This window comes from Clinocottus analis, unplaced genomic scaffold (genome assembly GCF_023055335.1).
Source record: "Clinocottus analis isolate CAN_PGR_092001 unplaced genomic scaffold, fCliAna1.0.p SCAF_62, whole genome shotgun sequence".
Taxonomy (NCBI): Eukaryota; Metazoa; Chordata; class Actinopteri; order Perciformes; family Cottidae; genus Clinocottus; species Clinocottus analis.
The window spans coordinates 320,501-340,775 of NW_027176221.1; the positions used below are offsets into that span (position 1 = coordinate 320,501).

Genomic DNA, 20,275 nt, shown 5'->3' on the forward strand with positions numbered 1-20,275 from the left:
GCCTCTCATATATTTTCCTCCCTCTACCATCTTGCATGTCACTGTAACTGTGCACTATATAATTAAGCAAAAAGGCCACAAAAACAATCTAAAAAGAACAAAAAAATCAAGTTAGAATCCGTCCCGAATGTTTCCTGCAACCAAACTGCAGAAGTTAGCAGCTTTTAAAAGTGCTGACGGCGCGACTTGAATGTGAAACTTTCAAAAGGAGACTCATTAATTTCAGCTGTGCAAGCTCTTGAGTTCATAGATTTCTTATAAGCAGACTCAAAGGAAAGATAATTCTCACCGCCTGGCTTCGTTGGAGATCAGACTGCCAAACCCTTTGTGAAACCTGCTTTGTGGTTTCTTTTCAAAATCTAATTTTGGAGAAATCTGTGCTCATGAAGCATTGTCTGCTTCTCTGGAGTGAGTTTCAATAACCAGCTGCTGCCTCTTACAGCCTGCAGCACCCACCAGTGCTTCTGTGGAGACAATGATTACAAAGAGATCCTCCAGATGTGATTGATTACAAAGAGATCCTCCAGATGTGATTGATTACAAAGAGATCCTCCAGATGTGAACTGACTCAAGCACGAAAAGAAGGAACAGATTTGGAGAAAAGGAGAAACGCAGTGTTTAAATTAAAAACTAGATTTAAGTTCACAGAGAATTTAACCTCTGAAAAGTCAACTGTTGTCATTAATAATTAATAATTTGAATGTAACTCAACAGCTGCTGTTTTCTCCAGAGTGTAAACATGTCAACAATCTCTCTGCTTCTCTTCAGAGAAGCTCATGTATTTATTCACCGGCTGTAAAATGTGAAGTACATTCAATGACGGCACAGTGTGAACTACACTGGACTTCTCTCATTCTCACACACTTTTACTGAAGGTGTATAGTGACGCTGTGATGTCACTGAAGATGAGGTGAGCAAAGATCCCGCTAGAGACCATCTGCCATGTTGCGTTCACTGCCTGTTCAACAGGTTAACACACAGCCAGCCGCTCACCTGTAAGACGTAGTCCAGCACGATGTGGCGGAAGCACTTGCGCGTGGCCGTGAGGATGTTGGTGGCCTCCTCCACCTCGTGCTGCTTGTTGCGAGGCGCCTGGGCGTTCTTGATCAGCGCGCCTTCCTTCTCCTCGCTCACTTTGTCGAAATGCTTCTTGGCTTCTTTGAACTTACGGATGTCACTAAAGGAGGAAAAGAGGACGAGTTCATCAGGACAAACTCCTCACATTAACTGCATGAATTGTACAAGGAGAGGGAAATAATCTGCTGTTGATTACACTCGAGATACAAATGATTCATTTGGGTTTGAGAATAAAGGTTTTACACGTTAGTTGTTTGTTGATCTGTACACTGAAAGTGGAAATATTCTAAGATATAATATTGCTAACACTCTTTAAAACTCTTAAGACTCTTTAAAACTCTCTAAAGTATTATAACTATTACCCAAGGTCCAACAGGACAAGTGTGTTTGTTGTCAACAACGTTGTGAGGGGAAAGGTGGAATGTTAAAGGAAGTAAAGTTATCTCTGAAGCAACACAACCATGGCCGGGCAACAGGAACACGGTTAAAGGTTAAAGGTTAAAGGTTCATGAATCTTAGTCAGGAAGAAATGCAAGAAGATTAAAAACAAGATTACTTTGTAAAATGACTTATTTCAGGTTGTGTGTCTGTAACTAAGAGTGAAAACACTTGAAGAAGGAAAAGGGGTCAGACTTTGCGGCCCTCTTTGGTTCTTTGGTGCGATGCGTGTTGGTGCAGGAGGCAGTGAGTAATAATGCTGCTGCTGCTGCTGATGTGGGTGTTAAGCCTTGTGTGCAGAGGAAAAGCTGCTAATCCTGATAATGACATGAAGCAGGAGGCCCAATGCTTCTACCAGCAGTCAGGAATTCAGTGCTGTATTAGCAGCTTTGAACCCAGAGATATGAGGGTAAATATTGTCAACTATACTAATAACTGAGTCCTTACAAGCACTGTGTGGATCATTAGCTCATGTGATACTCCCAGTGTCTGACGTATGTTCACAATATTCAAAACAGCGGCTTTCTGAATGAAATATCTTCTCCACGTTTCTGGATACAATCCTGAGTAAAAAGCTTCTTCTTCAATGAATACTCACTCTTTGACAAATGTTTGAAGCTGGGTCTTGATTGATCTCTGGGCCTGATCGAATAATATCTGTGAGGAGGGAAAGAAAGAGTGTTTAACGTTCATGAACACTTCTGAGAAGTGCAGGAGGCTGACGCATATGTTCACTTTCCAGCAATCAAAACCTCTGATTCTGAGGATTTGTGTTAACGTCAAAAGCTGCATTTAGAAACAAAATGTACTCAATCAAGGAGACCTGGGGATTCCCCTCAGAAAGAAACATGAGAAATGACGGGATTTGCTTATTTCTGGTTCATTCTCTCATGGACCTGCACGCTTCTTCAGAATGAGCAACATCAAAAGGTCGAACTCTTAAACCTCTCACGGGGCTTCAGCGAGAAGGCCAGACGACAACATGAGCCGTGTGGCCGGGAAACAGATGAGTGCTGTGTTTGAGTGGATCATGTGCGGAAAGATCGCTGAGTGGCAAAAACCTCTCCGACAGTCAGCTGACGCGACCACAGTTTCTGCTGCTGAGTCACCGTCTCAGGCTTCCGGGGTCGAGCCGAGGAAGCCGGGACGCGTTTCAGTGAAGAAAGACTCAGCTGTTGAATCAGAAGACGTACAGTATCTCCTTTAATCTGGAAGGTTACAGTCTGCTTCAAGGGTCAGTCTGTTCAACCCGGAGCCAAATGAGCCAAAACCTCCGTTGGTTCCAACAAGCATGTCGCAGACAGCGCGACGCCGGGAACTGTGAACACGTTCTGCAGCGAATGGAAACACCACGAGACAGCAGAGACCAACTCTTCTGCAGAACAAAAGCCTGGAGCTCGCCCTGCGCCTGCTTTCCTCAACAGAGAACGTGTCTGAATGGCACGTTCGTTCCCAGAGAGACTGAGGAGCTAACGAGGGACTCTGGGAAACACCTCATCAGATCTGTCCTCCAGGGCTCCGTGGAGAGTTGGATTCCGACCTCGTGGTTGGAAGCAGAGTGCGTGATGTAAAGCCAAGAGGACACGTGCATCACTCTGGAGGCCAGCCGCATTGCAAAACATTGACCCGGTGCCGTCAACCCTTTCCATTCCTCTGTCCACAAGAAGCAGTATTGGTAGTGCAGCTGTGAAATGATCAAGTAGGGAGGTGCAGATCTTTCTAACAGGATGCTGACCACGTTGTAAAGGATTGACGTGACCGAGTTTGCCTCAGTAACGCACCATTTAGTCCAACAGATGCCACAACATGGGAGGCAGGAAAACCCTCTCTCTTCCCCGTGGACTCCATATGCTGGTGAAGAAGTAACTTCTGTTCCAACAAATCCCAAAGCTGTGTTGACATTCAACCACCGAGTCAAGAGAAAAGAGTATGTTATGCTTCTGACCTCAAAGGTTTCCCTTTAACCACTTTTATAGAGAACAATGTCTGCACATGTTTATACTTCCATGGAATCCAACCGGACCGCAGTGTGTTATAACACTTTGTCCTCGTTCTGAATCATGAAGGCAGATGAAAGGTAATCTATGCTCAAGGACACCGAGGACGATCACAAGACCTTTTTAAAGTATTTATTATTTATTTATATGTATTCCTCTCACAGATGTCTGTCTGGCAGGCTGCTGCTGTCCTTCTCAGCAGTAAATATAAACCGACAGAGTCAAGATGACTTTCTTCACCCGGCCGTCGCCGTGGAGAAAAGGAATAGTGACGATATATTCAGTTTCACATACCGTGTGATAGTTGATCATCTCCTGCAGGCTCTCGGCAAATTTTGTGAGGCTGGACTGTGGAGAGAAGAGGACAGCCATGAAGAGACATCCCATGAGGTAGTCTATCACACACAAGCCAACACACCAGGCTGTATTTAAACTACTTAAGGTGCAATACAGGAGTGCAACAGCAGGCACAAACTCTTCTGTCGGACAGGTGTGCTACACAGGAACTGTGGTCTTTCTGAGACACAACACCACACTGGGAGAGAATGCTTTGGCTGAGTTACTCCTTCAAACACAAGCAGCCCTTCAGAGCAGAGCGGAGGCGCTGAGGGAAGAGACAAGGCGGACAGGAAGTGCTGGCCTCGCAAAATTCATGTGAGAAAACTAAACATCTGACCCTGACAAGACCCGCTGCACACGCAAGGCTTCACCAGGCCTCAGTGTTTATTCTAATATCATCTGCAGTCCAGCATGGAAACGCGTTAAGAGACGAAGAGGAAGTGTCGTCCTCTTCGTCTCTGGAACAAGTCAGCCATGGTTTGACTGTTCTTCTAACTGCAAAACCATATTGAATATGCAACAATCGCTCGTCTCTATGAAGACCACTATATAGAAGTAGAACTAATGTTGGCGACTTCCTCTGATTCAGATAAAGCATGTTGTTGTTGTCGTTTACCTCGATGACCTCATCTTTGGTGGACTGCAGGGCGAGCTCCCGGATCCCGCTGACAAACTGCTTGTTGGCTGCGTTGTAGGCTTTTCCTGCATCGATCATCCCGATGCACAACTTCACCAACTAGAGAGACAAGGAGGCAGATGCTGAGCAGGTGAAGACGAAGATGAAGAAACGCAGGAACAGCAGCGGAGAGGTGGGACAACTCCAGCCAGAGACCACAGACACCACGCAGGACATTTAAAGGTTAAATCGGGTTCAGATGTTGTACACTTGCAGCAGAGCAAACCGCCGACTGGTGCTTCTTCAGTCTCTTTGTGATTAGCAGGCGGACTCATCGGGGCAAAGATAATCCAGATTACGTAAACCCTCAACTAAAGATGGCCGCTCTCCATCCGCCTCCACACAGCAGACAGAGCAGTTTCCTGGATTACAGAGTTATTAATACATAAAAACTGATGAATACAGATTCAACAGTTTGACATTCATCTTTAGCAGAATCAGACAGTAAAAAACAAACTATATTTAAGTCATAAGCAATTTTAAACTAATCTAAATGATGCCGTCTTCAGAATTTGGCATTTTATTTAAAACATATAACAGATATTTCATGTTTGAAGAACTAAATAATTCAGTCCCAAACCTTTACCTGTAAACATTTACAGGTAAAGGTTTACCTGTGTTTACCTGTAAACCTTTACCTGTGTTTACCTGTAAACCTTTACCTGTGTTTACCTGTAAACCTTTACCTGTGTTTACCTGTAAACCTTTACCTGTGTTTACCTGTATTGTTAGCAAAGGCCAGAAGGTAAAAGGTTCCTTTACCTGTGAGGCGCTGGTCTTTTATACAAACATGATAATATTTTAACCTGAACAAACAGGCACATGCTAATCTCACACTAATCATCCTAATCTGTGTTTCCCAAGTGATCTCCATTACATCAGAGTTGTTTTTCTCTTTGTTTTTTGTTGTCGTCTAAAACAGCTTTAACAAAAACATTACAAACAAAAACATAACGTCATGAAGGTGTGATTTACCTTTTAATTTTCCTTTGAAGAGTTTAAATTCAAAAGGAACTTTGACATCGTAAAGTGGAGCTTTCATTACACAGAAAATGAACCGCAGGTCAAAGATATCCGACCTGAACCGTAAGAACATCTGAAGCTAAACAACAACAACAACAACAACAACAGCTGTTTCAGTCTTCTGGCTGTTGGAAAAGCTTCTGAGCTCCAGAAACCACATCGACTCAGTTTCTGACAGAAACGCTGCAAATGTTCATGTCTGGAGGGAATATTGAAAGGAAAAGTTGAACTGTGGACTCTTCAGCTCTTTCTCACACACACACACACACACACACACACACACACACACACACACACACACACACACACACACACACACACACACACACACACACACACACACACTTCCTCTCCAGAGCAAGAGGGGAAGTGAGTCAGAGGTGGGGTGAGGAGGAAGAAGAGGAGGAGCAGCAGGAGGAGGAAGAGGAGGAGCAGCAGGAGGAGCAGGAGGAAGAGGAGGAGGAGGAGCAGGAGGAGGAGGAGGAGCAGCAGGAGGAGCAGGAGGAGGAGCAGCAGGAGGAGCAGGAGGAAGAGGAGCAGGAGGAGGAGCAGGAGGAGGAGCAGCAGGAGGAGCAGGAGGAGGAGCAGCAGGAGGAGGAGGAGGAGCAGGAGGAGGAGCAGACTTGAAGTCCAGGAGCAATGAAGTGGGATCCAGCGAGCTGGAGGTCTGGCCCTCAGCGAGTGGAAATCCTCTCAGCTCTGATCCGATGGGGAAAGATTAGTTTGCCTTCAGGGCAAAAACACAAGTTCTGATTAAAACCAGTGTGTTTGTTCGGTTTATAACGTTTAGTTGACATGAGCAGACTGGTGGGGATGAACTGTGCCGAGGCTCACGAGCAGAGAAAACATGTGAACAACAGGAAACAACAGAGTTCCTGAGAAAGTCGGCACGAAAGAAATGAGCTAAAAGCTGTTATGCACAGGAGCAACACGATAACCTTGTTTTACCGTCGCAGTTTGGGACAAAAACAACACAAACACATGTTAAAATGTTTACTCTCTGTGGTCGCGGCCAGAACAGATTCACATGCTATGATTTAGAAAAACAAATGACTGAAGGCTCATGAGGGGAACTCAGGTAAAGCGCCACCTAGCTGGACGCTGACGTCCACTTCCCACCGTGTGATGATCAGCTTCAGGATGACGGGCCGTCCAATCAGAGAAGAGCATTCTGCACTACAGCGCAACAGGTTTCTTCACACACACATACACTTCATTAAAGGGAAAGTGAGGTGCTCAGTGTTCATACGAGAGTCTTTTCAAGGCCGGGGGAAGACAGCTCACACTTCAGAACAAACTCAGCAGTGTTCATCATGGTGTACTCACTTTGTCGAGCTTGGACTCCAACTCACACACATCGCCCTCCACTTCCTCTATGGTCGCTCTGTGAAGGACACAAGTACGTTTAAATCAAGTGTTCACTCCTGACACAGAGGCGTTCACACGCCGGCAGGGGAATGAAGATAAAAGTCATTTCTAAAACGTTTGTCCTCATTACTCACATGGAGCAAAAGACAGTAAACCTTGAAGATAATAAACTACAGCACAGGCATACAAGGCTTTAAAACACTGCAATTATTTATGACATATCTTTATTATTTCACCACATTAATGGAATCATGCTCGATGTTTATGGGAAAAAATATTTGCCTTTAATATTTTATATGAACATGTTAACCAATGTAACAATGCAATTTCACCAAAAAGCCAGTTTTCTACAATAAAACACTACAAAACATACCAGTACACACTTCTATGGTGCACTGACTCACAACATGTGCAGAAACACACACCAGCAGAGGCAGCGCTGCATGCTGGGTAACGCCGCAGGGCTCAGGTCTGGCAGGCCCCTCTTGCAAAGTGACAAAGAACAGATCGCTTCTCCACAGGACCAACAGCCACGAGCCGGCGAGGAAACCATCGCCACGGCCGACCAATCAGCTCTCATGCTGGAGATTAATCTATGCAGTTACACGACGTGTTAGCGTGTTAGATGTGTTAGCGTGTTAGACGTGTTAGACGTGTTCATGTGTTCATGTGTTAGACGTGTTCATGTGTTAGACGTGTTCATGTGTTAGACGTGTTAGACGTGTTAGACGTGTTAGACGTGTTCATGTGTTAGACGTGTTAGACGTGTTAGCGTGTTAGCGTGTTAGCCTGTTAGCGTGTTCGCTTCATCCAGCGTGGTAGAGGCTCTGTACGGTTCACACAGTGAACTCACATCAGATCAGTTTTCATGGTGTAACATTTCCGGCCTGAGGACAGTTTGTGTTGAACACTCGTCACAGACTCACACATGAAGAGAAACACACAAGTACAGATCAACAGAGAAGAAATCTCTGCTGCAGTTTCTTTACACATTCAAAGAGTGAGCGAGTGAGTGAGTGAGTGAGTGAGTGAGTGAGTGACAGAGGAGCCCGGCAGTAGCAGCGGGTGAGTGAGTGAGTGAGTGAGTGAGTGAGTGAGTGAGTGAGTGAGTGACAGAGGAGCCCGGCAGTAGCAGCGGGTGAGTGAGTGAGTGAGTGAGTGAGTGAGTGAGTGAGTGAGTGAGTGACAGAGGAGCCCGGCAGTAGCAGCGGGTGAGTGAGTGAGTGAGTGAGTGAGTGAGTGAGTGAGTGAGTGAGTGAGTGAGTGAGTGAGTGACAGAGGAGCCCGGCAGTAGCAGCGGGTGAGTGAGTGAGTGAGTGAGTGAGTGAGTGAGTGAGTGAGTGACAGAGGAGCCCGGCAGTAGCAGCGGGTGAGTGAGTGAGTGAGTGAGTGAGTGAGTGAGTGAGTGACAGAGGAGCCCGGCAGTAGCAGCGGGTGGCATTTCCCAAACCCCTCCAGCTGTTTGTTGTCACACTGACATCTGGTCATTCAGGGGAAAGTAGAGCTGACTGAGCATCAGGAGGATTCATGTGTTCATAGTTCAGACTGAATCTAAGGCACTCTATTGGTAGAAGCATAATTATTGAGTCATAAGTAACAAGTAGAATAGATTATATTTGACAGAAGCGGGTCAGTTTCTACTTGCTGAGCGAGTTGCTTTCTCTTCTGATTGCGTAACCTGAGTTCAGCTGAAACACAGAGTTCTGTCTCCTGGTCGCGTAGGCAGCATGAAAACATCACAATGGATCAATTCCAACGTTCATAACCAACAATTATCCAACAGCGCTCCTGAATGCAGCTTCACGCTGGTCATGGACTCAAAGACTCCTCCACCTTCAGGTTGCTGCAGGAGCTCACATGTGAATAAGACAAAGAGAGGACGTCCTGTGTGACCAGCAGCATCAGCAGCACGATGCAGAAGGTAACTTGAAGACCAAGAAACAACAGTTAACTCAGAGCATTATATCTTCTGTACTTTATAATGCAACAAACCTGCTTTACAAGAAATGCCTCATACTTTAATACTTCATGAGAACATCACTGTAGAGCAGTTACACTTTGTTAACCCCAAAACAGGGAATGAACTAAAAGCTTGAATAAATACAGAGGGCCGAGGTCCAGAGCAATAAAGAGCAATAAAGAGCTCGTCTTTCTCTCAGAGACACTAATCCTGCTCAAAAGCATGTCTGCGTTAGTCAGTCTCTTCGGGCAAAGTCCATTTCTTTCACTTATCTCAGAGGAGGTTCTGGTTCTGGTGTCTGAGTGTTTGATTTAAAGGTATTTACAATACCACGCTGGATATTCTGCTGGTGTAAATGCAGGATTGACAGGAGTAAGTACAAGCTGCAGTCCTTGGTTTTTGCCAATCTTACCAGCAACCAAAGCTTTCACAGAGCAGCGTCCCAGATTGGACTTCCTTGGAAGATTTGGGTGGGATTTTAAAACCCTTCAGGGATAAATGAAAATGAAGGATAACTAATATCACTCCTATACAAAGGCAACCACAAAATACCTTGAATAATCAATAACAAAAAAAGCTTTATGATTAAGGAATTGCCTTGCAATTATCAATTTATATAAAAATACATGCTGTAAGCCGATTCTGTACAGCTTTTCATCTACGAATATCTTTTATTCTCTCAGCACCGCCTGATGCTTTGTCCTCAATGAAAGCCTTAGTCTTTGCAGCTTCTGAGCGGCAAACAACAGGACACACTTGGAGCAGCTCCCAGGTCTGAATGTGGACAAGGAGGGACTTGAAGGTACGCTCAGCCATCTTTCCCTGGAAAACAACCTCATGCTTTAGAACCATGTGCCTTGGAAATCTAATCAAAATCCTATGTTAGTCAGTTGCTCTCTGGCTCTCTATGCAACCACGAGAACATGACTACTTCCTTGTAATGTTGAAACTGGAGCCTGCAGGGTGGACGTGTGAAAGTGCTGACAGGAGGAGAAAGGAGGCCCAGGCAGCATGGAGATCTGGCCGCTGCCCACAGCTCTGACATGGAGCTGCTCCAGTCTGCATGATGAGCAGCAGGAAGCTGGAGACAACACACACTTTATATTCCAACCCACCAACACGTCTTTCCTCACTTGTGTTTGTCTACAGACTCCTAGAAAACACACTTCATATGATCAACACGCTTTGCAGAGTAGCCTCTGCCGGGCTCGCTGGTTTTAATGGTTTGTTCCCAACAGGACTAGAGGATCCGTCCCATCAGGGGTCACAGTTCATCTGAAAAGTCCCTCCAGCTACTCTGAAACGTTTAACGCTGACGTGAAGGATTTCATCCTGAACCAGATGAAGATCAGGTGAAGTAAATAATAATGGAGGCATGGCGCGGGGGGGGCAGGTTTCTTTATGGCTCCAGTCCGTCAATAGCTTGTTATACTTTGCTTTCAGGTATTTGTCAGTTATGAGAACACAGATAACACTGCTGCACCTGCACTGAGCTACACAGACCTGCTACCCAGGGTTATAAACTACACATACCTCGGTATACATTTCTTTATCTTAAATAAAGAGATAACATGTTGTAATGTAAACGCTGTTCTCCAGAGATGTTCAAAAACACGTGTGCTTTATTGTTTTAGAAGCTACAAAGAGCTAAATTGTGGCACTAATGCGCCACAATTTTATAACAGAACTCAGACCAGAAAATGTGTTTATCACCCGTGATGTGAAGACATGATTATTATGTGGATCTTACAGGTGAAACATGCATCTACAGGCTGGTGAAGACGTGTAGTGAGGGGGGCTGCAGCTCTGCTGAACAATAACCAGGCAGAGATAAATACATGTCTCATATCTGTCGCCAAGGTGCCACAAAAAAAATATTTTTGGGGGTGAAGAGAGCAAATATTCTGCTGAAGGCTATGAGAGATGACTCTGAGGCTCGGCGGAGATTATTCTGAACACACTGAAAGCCTTAAAACAAAGAGATATGGCACATTTCCTAACTTCAAGGTAAATGAATTTATTAAACGAGTGCTAAACCAGGCAAAGAGGAAGCGGTTTTGTTGTCCTACAAAATACAGACAAAGTTCCTCATTCTCCGTATAGAGCTGCAGTGTCGTCTCATCGCTGCATTGTGCGTCAATAAGATCTTTGTGTGATAGTCTACACGGTGATAAGCGGACCGGCCGGTTGATGCAGAGATTCTGCTTCTGGCCAAACAGCTGATGTCTGCTTCTGCAAACCAGACCAGGCAGCAGCCGCCAAAGCAGACAGGAAGACATGAGGAGAAGATTTCATCAGGAGGCAATCTCATAAATAAACCGGACAACATGACGTTACCCATGAGGCTACCTTGCTTTTAAATGTTTTGGAGCAAAGTCAGTTAAGCCATGTGTTCTGAAACTGAATCCTCACCGTATGAAGTATTATCTAACGTACAACATTGTTTGGTCCACGAGATTTTGTGTTCTTGTATTTGATTTACTTAGTCAGCTGGTTACAGACTTAAAGTCTTTGATTAAAGGTACATTTGAGTTTTAGGAACCTTTTGTTTGGTTTTCTAAGTTGACACCAACATTTCTAACTTGGTCAAATCTTCCTTTATTAAAGAAGTAAATGATTCAGAGTTCATGGATGTAGCTTTAAGTATTTGCTGCGACTACAAAGTGTCCGGCTTTACTGATTCAGCACCAAAGGAAATTAGATCTGCCACATGTGTAGAAGTTTACGGCTGAGAGGACTCACTGCGACAAAGCTGAGCTGCAGTGAGTCAATACAGCAGAGAAGGAAACAGCAGCAAATCATCACTCACTTTTTATCAAAATGGAAGATTATAAATCAGGAAACTAAGACTTCTGGTCTCAGTGCTGTTTGGGTGTGAGTCTGAAGGCTAAAGAGAGACGTGTGGATGAATCACATGAGAAGAAGAAGCTTTCTATGTAAACCACATCAGTGTAAAGATGCCAACTCAGCATCATGGAGGGAACGCGTGGTCCTGTTTCATTTCAAGTTGACCAAGAGCATGCAAAGGGATGCTGATCCACTAATAAATCAATCAATCAATCTATATCTATCTATATCTATATCTATATCTATATATATATATATATATATATATATATATATATATATATATATGCCCAGACGAAAAGACAGTTTCATATTGGTCTGCTAAAAAAATAACTTGTAAACAAAGTAAGTTCAAGTCAGATTAAAACAGGTATCAGTGTTTGAGTTCATTTTAGTTCAATCACAGATATTTGTTAATAATTAAATCTTCTAATAAGAGAAAAACATCAGATTTCAACCAGCTAATGTTTGGATCATTTTGCTTTACCAAAATTATAATTACCTCTGTGTTGTTATTATTTTATCTGAATAAAATAAACAAACCTAACAGAGATAAATGAATATCACAGAGCAGCTGAGCTAATTTGAAGCCTCCACCTATATACTATTTAAAATAAGATAAATTGAGTCCAAGGTGGACAGATTACTTGATGATGAAAATATCTCACACTTAAAGTCGAACGTCACTCTTTCTGCTTCTGCCCTTAACTGAGTCTTTTAATGTTCAGCATCTGCCAACATGGAGCATAATCCCGTATCTATTTATTCCTACGTAATACAGCTCAAAAGCAGGCTTACTATTAAAATGACTAGAACTAATCCAGTTAAGATGTCTGACAGCTGAAAAGTTACGCATTACAACTCCCCTTTGATGTTTTCCAATTATGTTTGGAACGACCTCACGTCCAGATCAGTTTCACATCTCTTCTTCCCTCTGTGGCCTCCGCCTTCAGTAACGGTTCAACGTATAGAAAGATTACACGAGGGGTTTGTTTATTTGTTTTTCTGCCATGAGACAGTGGAGGAAAATGCTCCACCATCACACTGAGATCTGCTCCTGTGGATGGAAATGTGAAGAATGGCCAGAGCTTCAGAGCTGTGACGAAGATCCTGTGATTGTTAGAGCGGTGGTGATATGGAAGAGAGGGGCTGTGGTGAAAACTCACCATTAAGCTCACAAGCTTCCACAGCAACAAGGTGAGGTCATTGCTTAAATATAGACAGCAACTAGCAGGACGCTCAAAGAGCCTGTGTTACTGTCATGAATAAACATTTTGTTTGACCTCCTCAGCTTCTGGTGTCTGACATCATCTGGAAGAAGAACCAGACGAACAGTCCACTGTGAGGACTTTGACAGCGACGAGGGGCTAAAACCAACCATTACTTATTGTATTGACCTACAACACACTTGTTTAAATTAAATTGATTAAATGTTAAGCCTACAAATGTCAGGAGTTGGTAGAAATAGCATACGACCATGGGACAGCAAGCAGCCGCTGTGGCTTCTGTGCCACAGATTGAACGTTATGGGCTCAACAGCTCGGTGACGCAGAGGAAACTGCAGACAGGCTGGTGGACCGGTGACCTCATGGCACGCCGCCGGGCTCAGAATCAGCAAAACCAATCAGGAGCGAGTAATCATGTTATTAAGATTAAGAAGCGGTTAGTTACAGAAATAAGATCACCTTTGGGCAGTGCATCTCTAATAGGTATAAAAACATATCCATGCTCCTCTTGTGGCGCTTTATGTTCTCATCTCTTGGTGTTGCTTGATACTTTCTTGTGTGGTCTACTTAGAATCAGATGTTTTAACATTTCAGGTCCACTGAGTTTTGGTCAACATTATAGTTCTTAACCAGAAGACAATGCAAACGACACACTGCTGACCTACAACATCCACTGCACCATGCAGCCTCCTCTGGGGCCAAGCAGGGAAAACAATCCTATTAAATAAGTTTGATATGTTCTTCTGTACATGTGGGGGGAAAAGCCCCGGCCACTGAGCCAACGGAGACCGAGTCGGTTTCCAAGTGGAAAACCATGCGACCAGAGTTTACTGACAAAAATACAGCATTTTTGCCTTTGTGCATTTCTCCTCCGAGCTGAAAGCAAGACAACTTCCAAACTACAACTTCCAAACTAAAATGAAGACGACAGAGTATAGGGTGTGCCAAATTACCAGTTGAAAACAACCCTCTCCACATTTGGGGGCTCCAGATTCTTTTTCTCTGGCACAAAGTTGAAAGCAAACACCAAAATGGAAACAGATGTTGAGTGAGAGCTGCTGCACGCTGCTGTGTATCTGCGTTTTCATCCATTCTCTCTCACTGTCCTCTTCTCGGGCCAAACATAACAAGCTGGCGGTGGAAAAATAAGAGTCAAACGATGACGGTCAACGTGGAAAACTGAGCCGTGAAGCTCAGACCCGACGCGTCAGGATGAACCCACAGTGGATTTGCATTCAGGAAAAGTTGAGATGACTCTCGTAAAAGGACAAAGGGCACTAAAAATATAGAGAGCGGTGGGACCAGCTGGAATCCTGTTGCAAAGAATCATGGGAAATGGATTTATGATCATATAAAACAGAGAAAACCTGCTAATCCTCAAAATGTAGAAACTGGAACTGGCATTTGGGATATTTGCTTGAAAATGGGATTATCAAAATAGTTGCTAAATACTTCTGTCAATCAACTAAATATTAATAAACTGTTTCAGTTGTTTACAATACTACTGATACAAGAGAATGTGTTCATTAATCCAGTAGATAGCAGGTGGAGCCATGCTGGAATAACACAAAGGCATGAAAACCCCTGAAGGAGAAGAATGATGCCGCTGTAACTCATGCAGATGTTGAAACTGGGCATTACTGACTTAATATGAACAATCAGGGCTCAAGTCTTGTACACAAATGACTTTCACTGGGGAAGAAGCGGCTGAGAAGTCTACGGGAAAAGGCTTTCAATTATGGACTGAATGGCTACCGGTTTCAGACAAACAATATATGTTCACCACATCCTCCGTCTGCGGTCGGCCGCCTCAAGTAGTTTCTTTGCTTTGTTGATGAAATGTACGACTTCTAACTGTCTGCAGGCCGGTGAGTATGGAGATGACGTGATGATGCAAAGAAGGAAAGGAAATCCAAAGACTCTGTCCCAAACTTGCAAGTCGAACCACCAAGGGTTAAAAAAAAATACTTGACCGATGAGATTGCTTGTCTGAAGATAAATGTATAAAAGTAAAAAGAGGACGAGATGCTCATGCATAAGCAGCTTGGTGACACTCAGGGATGTAGGTCACCAGAGACTCAAACGAAGTCACACAGCTGACTGGGAAGTTCCCCTTTCTAAAAGCTCTGCATGTCAACATCTGGAGCTGGTTTTTGAGAGAGGATGTTGCAGCGTTAGTGGAGCTCAGGGAGGAAGGAGGCGCTTTCTCAAATCTCTGGAAAACGCACAGAAAGTGAGGAGGAAGTTGACAGCAAACAGAACATTTTCACAGCTTTCAAGTGAAAAAATAAGTTGTGGCGAGTGATGATGTGAGAAGCATCACTGCTGCCAGGAATACGGCACATTTACACGTTTAAGTGGAGGCTGCCATTATTCCCTTCATGCGAACGCTTACAATGGATGATGAGTTTTAAGATGGTCCACTTGAAGTGGCTCGTTGGAGAAGAAGGGAAAGCCCTTTGCTGCTCATCCCGTTAATGACTGGTCAGTCCACAGAAAAGTAATCAGCAACTTTATCACTCAAGTCGCATCTTCTTAAATGTGATTTCACTGGGTCTTTAACAATATTCATCTGAATTTGAGTTGTTGGACTTTCACAATGTGTTAACTTTGTGAAACAATTACTTGACTAATGGAGAAAATAACTGAAGGATGAAATAATAGTTAAACCGTTGTGTCCAATACAAGCCGACAAGAGTATTTCATTCCAGTCAGGGCAGGTCGACAGTTCAACATGATAATTGATAGTCTTGCAATATAATCATGTCACAATGACATCACATATCGACATATTGTATTACGCACTTACAACCCCCTCCCCACCCAAAAAACAAACACATGATCAAATACCTGTTAAATCAAACTATTGTCACAGAATAACGATACTGTGTATTCGTGTGCATGCAGGTAAACACAGTCAGCGAGTAGCTGCAAAATATTATTGTTTTCCTCTGTAGTTTCACTTTATGTCCATTTGACAATAAGGTCGTCAAACGCAGCAGAGTAGTAAGTAAGGACCAGCGGGAAAGAGTTGCACGCGCTCATTCTGTACGCTTGACATTGTTTAAACAAGGGCAAATTAAGGTTAATAGCACAGACGCATTCATGTTTAATACATATTTCACATAATTTATATACATAAAAACAGCAGACCAGCGGGTCGTGTTGGTTTCCGGTGGCCTCGCGCTGCGAGACACGAATAGAAAAGTGGCCGCAGAAGCAGCCAACGGCTAGTTACTGCTGGTTAGCTCGAGTTAGCGGGAAGCTAGCTCCTAGTTAACTTTACACAAACATAACCACTAACAGGAAGACACACACACACACACACACACACACACACACACACACACACACACACACACACACACACACACACACACACACAAGCAGCACTAACCTGAATCGCGGGGAGTCCTTCAAACATTCCTCAAAATCCACGGTGATCTTCATGTTTGCCGCAGTGAGTAAAGAACCCGCAGACTTTCTGCGCTGTTCTTTGATTAAAGACAGTTAATCCCGACTGATTAGCTCGTTTGCTAACGTGTCCCTCCCTCCTTCCTTCCTTCCTTCCTTCCTTCCCTCCCTCCCTCCCTCCGTCCGTCCGACCGGCTGTCTGCTCTCCGTCACCGCTCTGCTAGCCGGCTAAAAGCCCCAACGGCCGGCGGCTACGATTAGAAAGAGGTCGTGGCAGCGCGACCATAAAACGACGGTGTGTTGACAATGTGGAATCGCCTTAAAAACGCGACGAGGAAACTATTTCACACGCAGCGGTCCCAGGAAAAGCAGAAAGTGTCGTCGGTAGGTCACAGCACCCAGTGGGAGAGGATCCTGTTCTTCAGCGCGGATACTACTGCCTCGCTCAAAGATCGTCTATGCGGGAGCGGGGGGAAGAGGGATCACTGTCCAGAGCGCATGTGCAACAGAAATAAGTATGACAAGAAAAATATTGAAAACAATCATAAAAGGGTAAAAACATTAAGGACTTGCACGTGCCTGTGAATATAGACTCCTAGTGAACAAAATAGGAGCTCCATCTTGTAACCGAAGTCTGTTCAAATGTTAAGGAAATAAAAACAAATTCTGTAATCCAAAGTGACAAAAACTATTGATTTTCTCTCGAGTGTCAAAGTTACATTTTTTTTCTCCGATATTTCCAGACTCATATATGTATATTGTTCAGGTCAGGACAATATTATACAATCACAATATCATGAGAAATGTCATTTTCAGTTATCTCCTCCAGTTTCACCTTCTTTGCTGTTGACAGGACACATTTCATTATAAAGGCAAATGTGTTCCGTTAAACTTGAAGTAGAAGTTGAATAATTACTCTTATTGGAAAATAAAATAAAAACTTCCTTTGAACATTTATAACACTTATAAATACGATTTGCAACTAGGTGAAAAATGATGTCCACGAAAACTAAGAGCGATGCCTCTGTATGTTTCTACACGATCTTTGCGTCAGTTGACAGACGCCTCCTCCTTTACTCCTCCGTACTTTACTCTGTAGATTTATTAACAAATGATACACGAACTACAAACTTTAACAAGACGAATACGTTCAACATTTAAATGTATATTCAAATCCGCTTGCGTTGAAACGCGTGTTTTGCATTTGAATGAAACACTAGAATATGCTGTAATTCTCCGCTGTAAACCCTCAACAGCAAACATGAGCGATAATCTTGTACGAACAGTTCCCGGTTTGATCCTATTAGAATTACTAGAAAACCAACGGGAATGCTGGATACGTTGCACAACAGCGTCGTCTAGTGGTTAGAGGGGGTACTGTCATTTCAAAGATGACCTCTCGTGCGTGTATTCAAATGTATTTTGTATATATAGTTATAATTTAAAAAATGTTATTGCAATATCCAAACTAACTGGACGTGTATCGCATTATGTAACATTATCACACCGACAACAAAAGGTGGAACATTCTGAGATAGACGACTGGTACTTCATCACATTTCAATGTTGCTTTGTTTCTATTTATTTCTATTAAAGACCACAAACATTCTTAGATGGGTTTTTTTTGGTCAGGGAACCAGTCTGCATTTATTTACCACAATAGTAGGTAAAAACAACAAGCAAAGGCTTGAAACATGATTTTACTTTTAAAGTAAGAATGTACAACTAATTAACAGTCCAACGAGGTGGGCCGGGTGTTGAGATGGAATAACTATTCATTTAGAAATATTTGCAATATAATTTCCATGCTTTAAACAGATTTAACATTAAGTCAAACTTAATTAAAATGTGTAATGTGTGTAAAGTCAATTTTGTAAAGGTACTTTTCTGAAAAAAAATAATTCAAAAAAGTACTTTTCAAATCACTGCCAAGATAGATGATAATCTGTTGACGACAGATTTTCATCAGTGAGTAACAAGAGAAAAGGAGAAGAAAAAAACGTAATCATAGCCCTAAAGAAAGGACCTTTGTTTGTGCAAAGAGGAAAACTAACTCCATCCCTTTAGAGGCTTCATCAGACAGTCAGTGAATGATTTTCTGCTTCATTCAACATTTAGGCGTCCGACTCTTCAGATCCATCACACACACTTGTTCCCAACAACATTTATTTAATGATAGGAGACAAAAAACTAAACAGAATAAACACAATCCGATGAGTAGGACATGCAAACTTGAAATACAAAAACACGAGGATTCAGACCGACAGAGTTCAACAGTCTGTGATTCTTAGAAAACAAAGCAAACGGGGCAGAAGTGGTGCGATGACAAAAAGCGAGACGGAGGACACGTGAGGCAAAAGTAAAACGGTAACACAGAGCATAGCCAGTCCATTTTACACACATGTACATAAATACATAAGAGGCACATTTGACAGGTAATGACCACCTACAGGGTGATCACCTCAGTCACGTCTTGGAAATTTGTCCTTTTTGTCGTGAGAACATGAACCAAACTTCTCTGCAGTCGTCTGCTCACAAAAGTCAGTTTGATTAGAAGATAACAGTATTGTCAAAATATGTATCATGTATTATAAATGTCCTATTCCTGTATCTCTAAAATGATGTGTGCTAATTAACTGCTCAGATGTGAGCTCGTTGATTGGTAGAAACGGCCGAAAGGAAGTTGCACTGACCTCTATCATGGAGAAAAACCCACCACCAAATACTAAACTACAAGAACAACGCGACGTTTGCAGAAGTCTCTGTTGCTCTGGGATCTTTTGTATTTCCATATAAAGAGCTCAACACTTCTAATCCGTGAGGAATTAAAGGGTCAGAAGAAAATGAACACACAATACAACACAAGACACACTCAGGGTTCACATACTTTCCTCTCAGCCGCTGGGTTCTCGCCCTCTGAGTCAGTGAAGGCGTTCAGTGTATCGCAGTCACAGGAGAAGAACTCCCCCTGAACGCGACAGTCAACAACTACACCAGTGCAATGAAGGTCCCGCCACCAGAGTCTTTTCCCCTTAATACTTTTGTCAAATGCAACAATTAAAGACTTTATTGAGACAACTTTGTCGACTTCACGTCGCATCAATAACAACTTTTCTTTGACGTTCCCACGCTGCGTCGTACGAGACACTGAAGGAGATCCGACAACTTTAGATCAAATGTGATGACGCCAGGTGAGAAATGAACACAAAGTAGATGTTTTACCTTTCCTCAAATGAAATTACACACAATTATGTCTGCTGAAGCTCCCGTGCAACAAGAAGACAACTTCACGCATCATGTGAGCCAGAACGTTGATTTCCTCTTTGTCAAACATTAAGAGCCTGCAGCTGAGAGCCGCAGCTCCTTAAAGACGGGACGCTGTGCTGTTCTCAGCAGCTCCTAATCCTAATCCCAAACCCTGACCCCTGACCTCAGTACTGTCCCTCACAGCAGCAGCCACCAGTGTGGCGTGCCGACTCGTTCCCTCCTGCTGAGGCCACCAAACACAGCGGAACCGGAGCCTCAGTTCAGCTGAACAGTTTCGTGCCAATTTGAATGTGTTTTTACTGAAAGGATTGTCAATTTAGAAATAAAGGCCGACTGTCTGGTGTTACGAGGTATCCATGTTTGTTCTGTTTAAAAGCCCAAATTTAAATTGAGGTGTTGTTTTCTTGCTTGCAAAGAGAGAAGTAAATATGAAGTTATGGGGCAATAATATAATAATAATAATAATTACGGTCTGTGATGTTTTACTTGATCTTAAACAAAAAGCAATTTGATTGACTGCAAGCGTCAATGTGAGACGCCACAGCGTGCACGTGTCAGTGAAGTTACATATTAAGTATGTATTTAAGTTCTGTATGATGTCAAATGTGGAGGTTTGTTTACCATGACATTTAGATTATGCAGG

General features: G+C 43.2%; 1 protein-coding gene across 3 annotated transcripts in view; it reads right to left on the reverse strand.

Moving 5' to 3' along the window:
• Window positions 1-16,785, reverse strand: part of acap2b (ArfGAP with coiled-coil, ankyrin repeat and PH domains 2b) — a 36,103-nt gene extending 19,318 nt beyond the window's left edge. For all 3 annotated transcript variants that reach the window (XM_068604151.1, XM_068604152.1, XM_068604150.1), the window contains exons 1-6: window positions 16,349-16,785; window positions 6,877-6,934; window positions 4,468-4,587; window positions 3,807-3,860; window positions 2,114-2,172; window positions 994-1,177 (exon numbers count right to left, since the gene is read on the reverse strand). In XM_068604151.1, the coding sequence (XP_068460252.1) occupies window positions 994-1,177; window positions 2,114-2,172; window positions 3,807-3,860; window positions 4,468-4,587; window positions 6,877-6,934; window positions 16,349-16,401 (528 nt within the window). In that variant the 5' untranslated portion in view covers window positions 16,402-16,785. The remainder of the gene's footprint in view (window positions 1-993; window positions 1,178-2,113; window positions 2,173-3,806; window positions 3,861-4,467; window positions 4,588-6,876; window positions 6,935-16,348) is intronic.
• Between the last annotated feature and the right edge of the window lie 3,490 nt (window positions 16,786-20,275).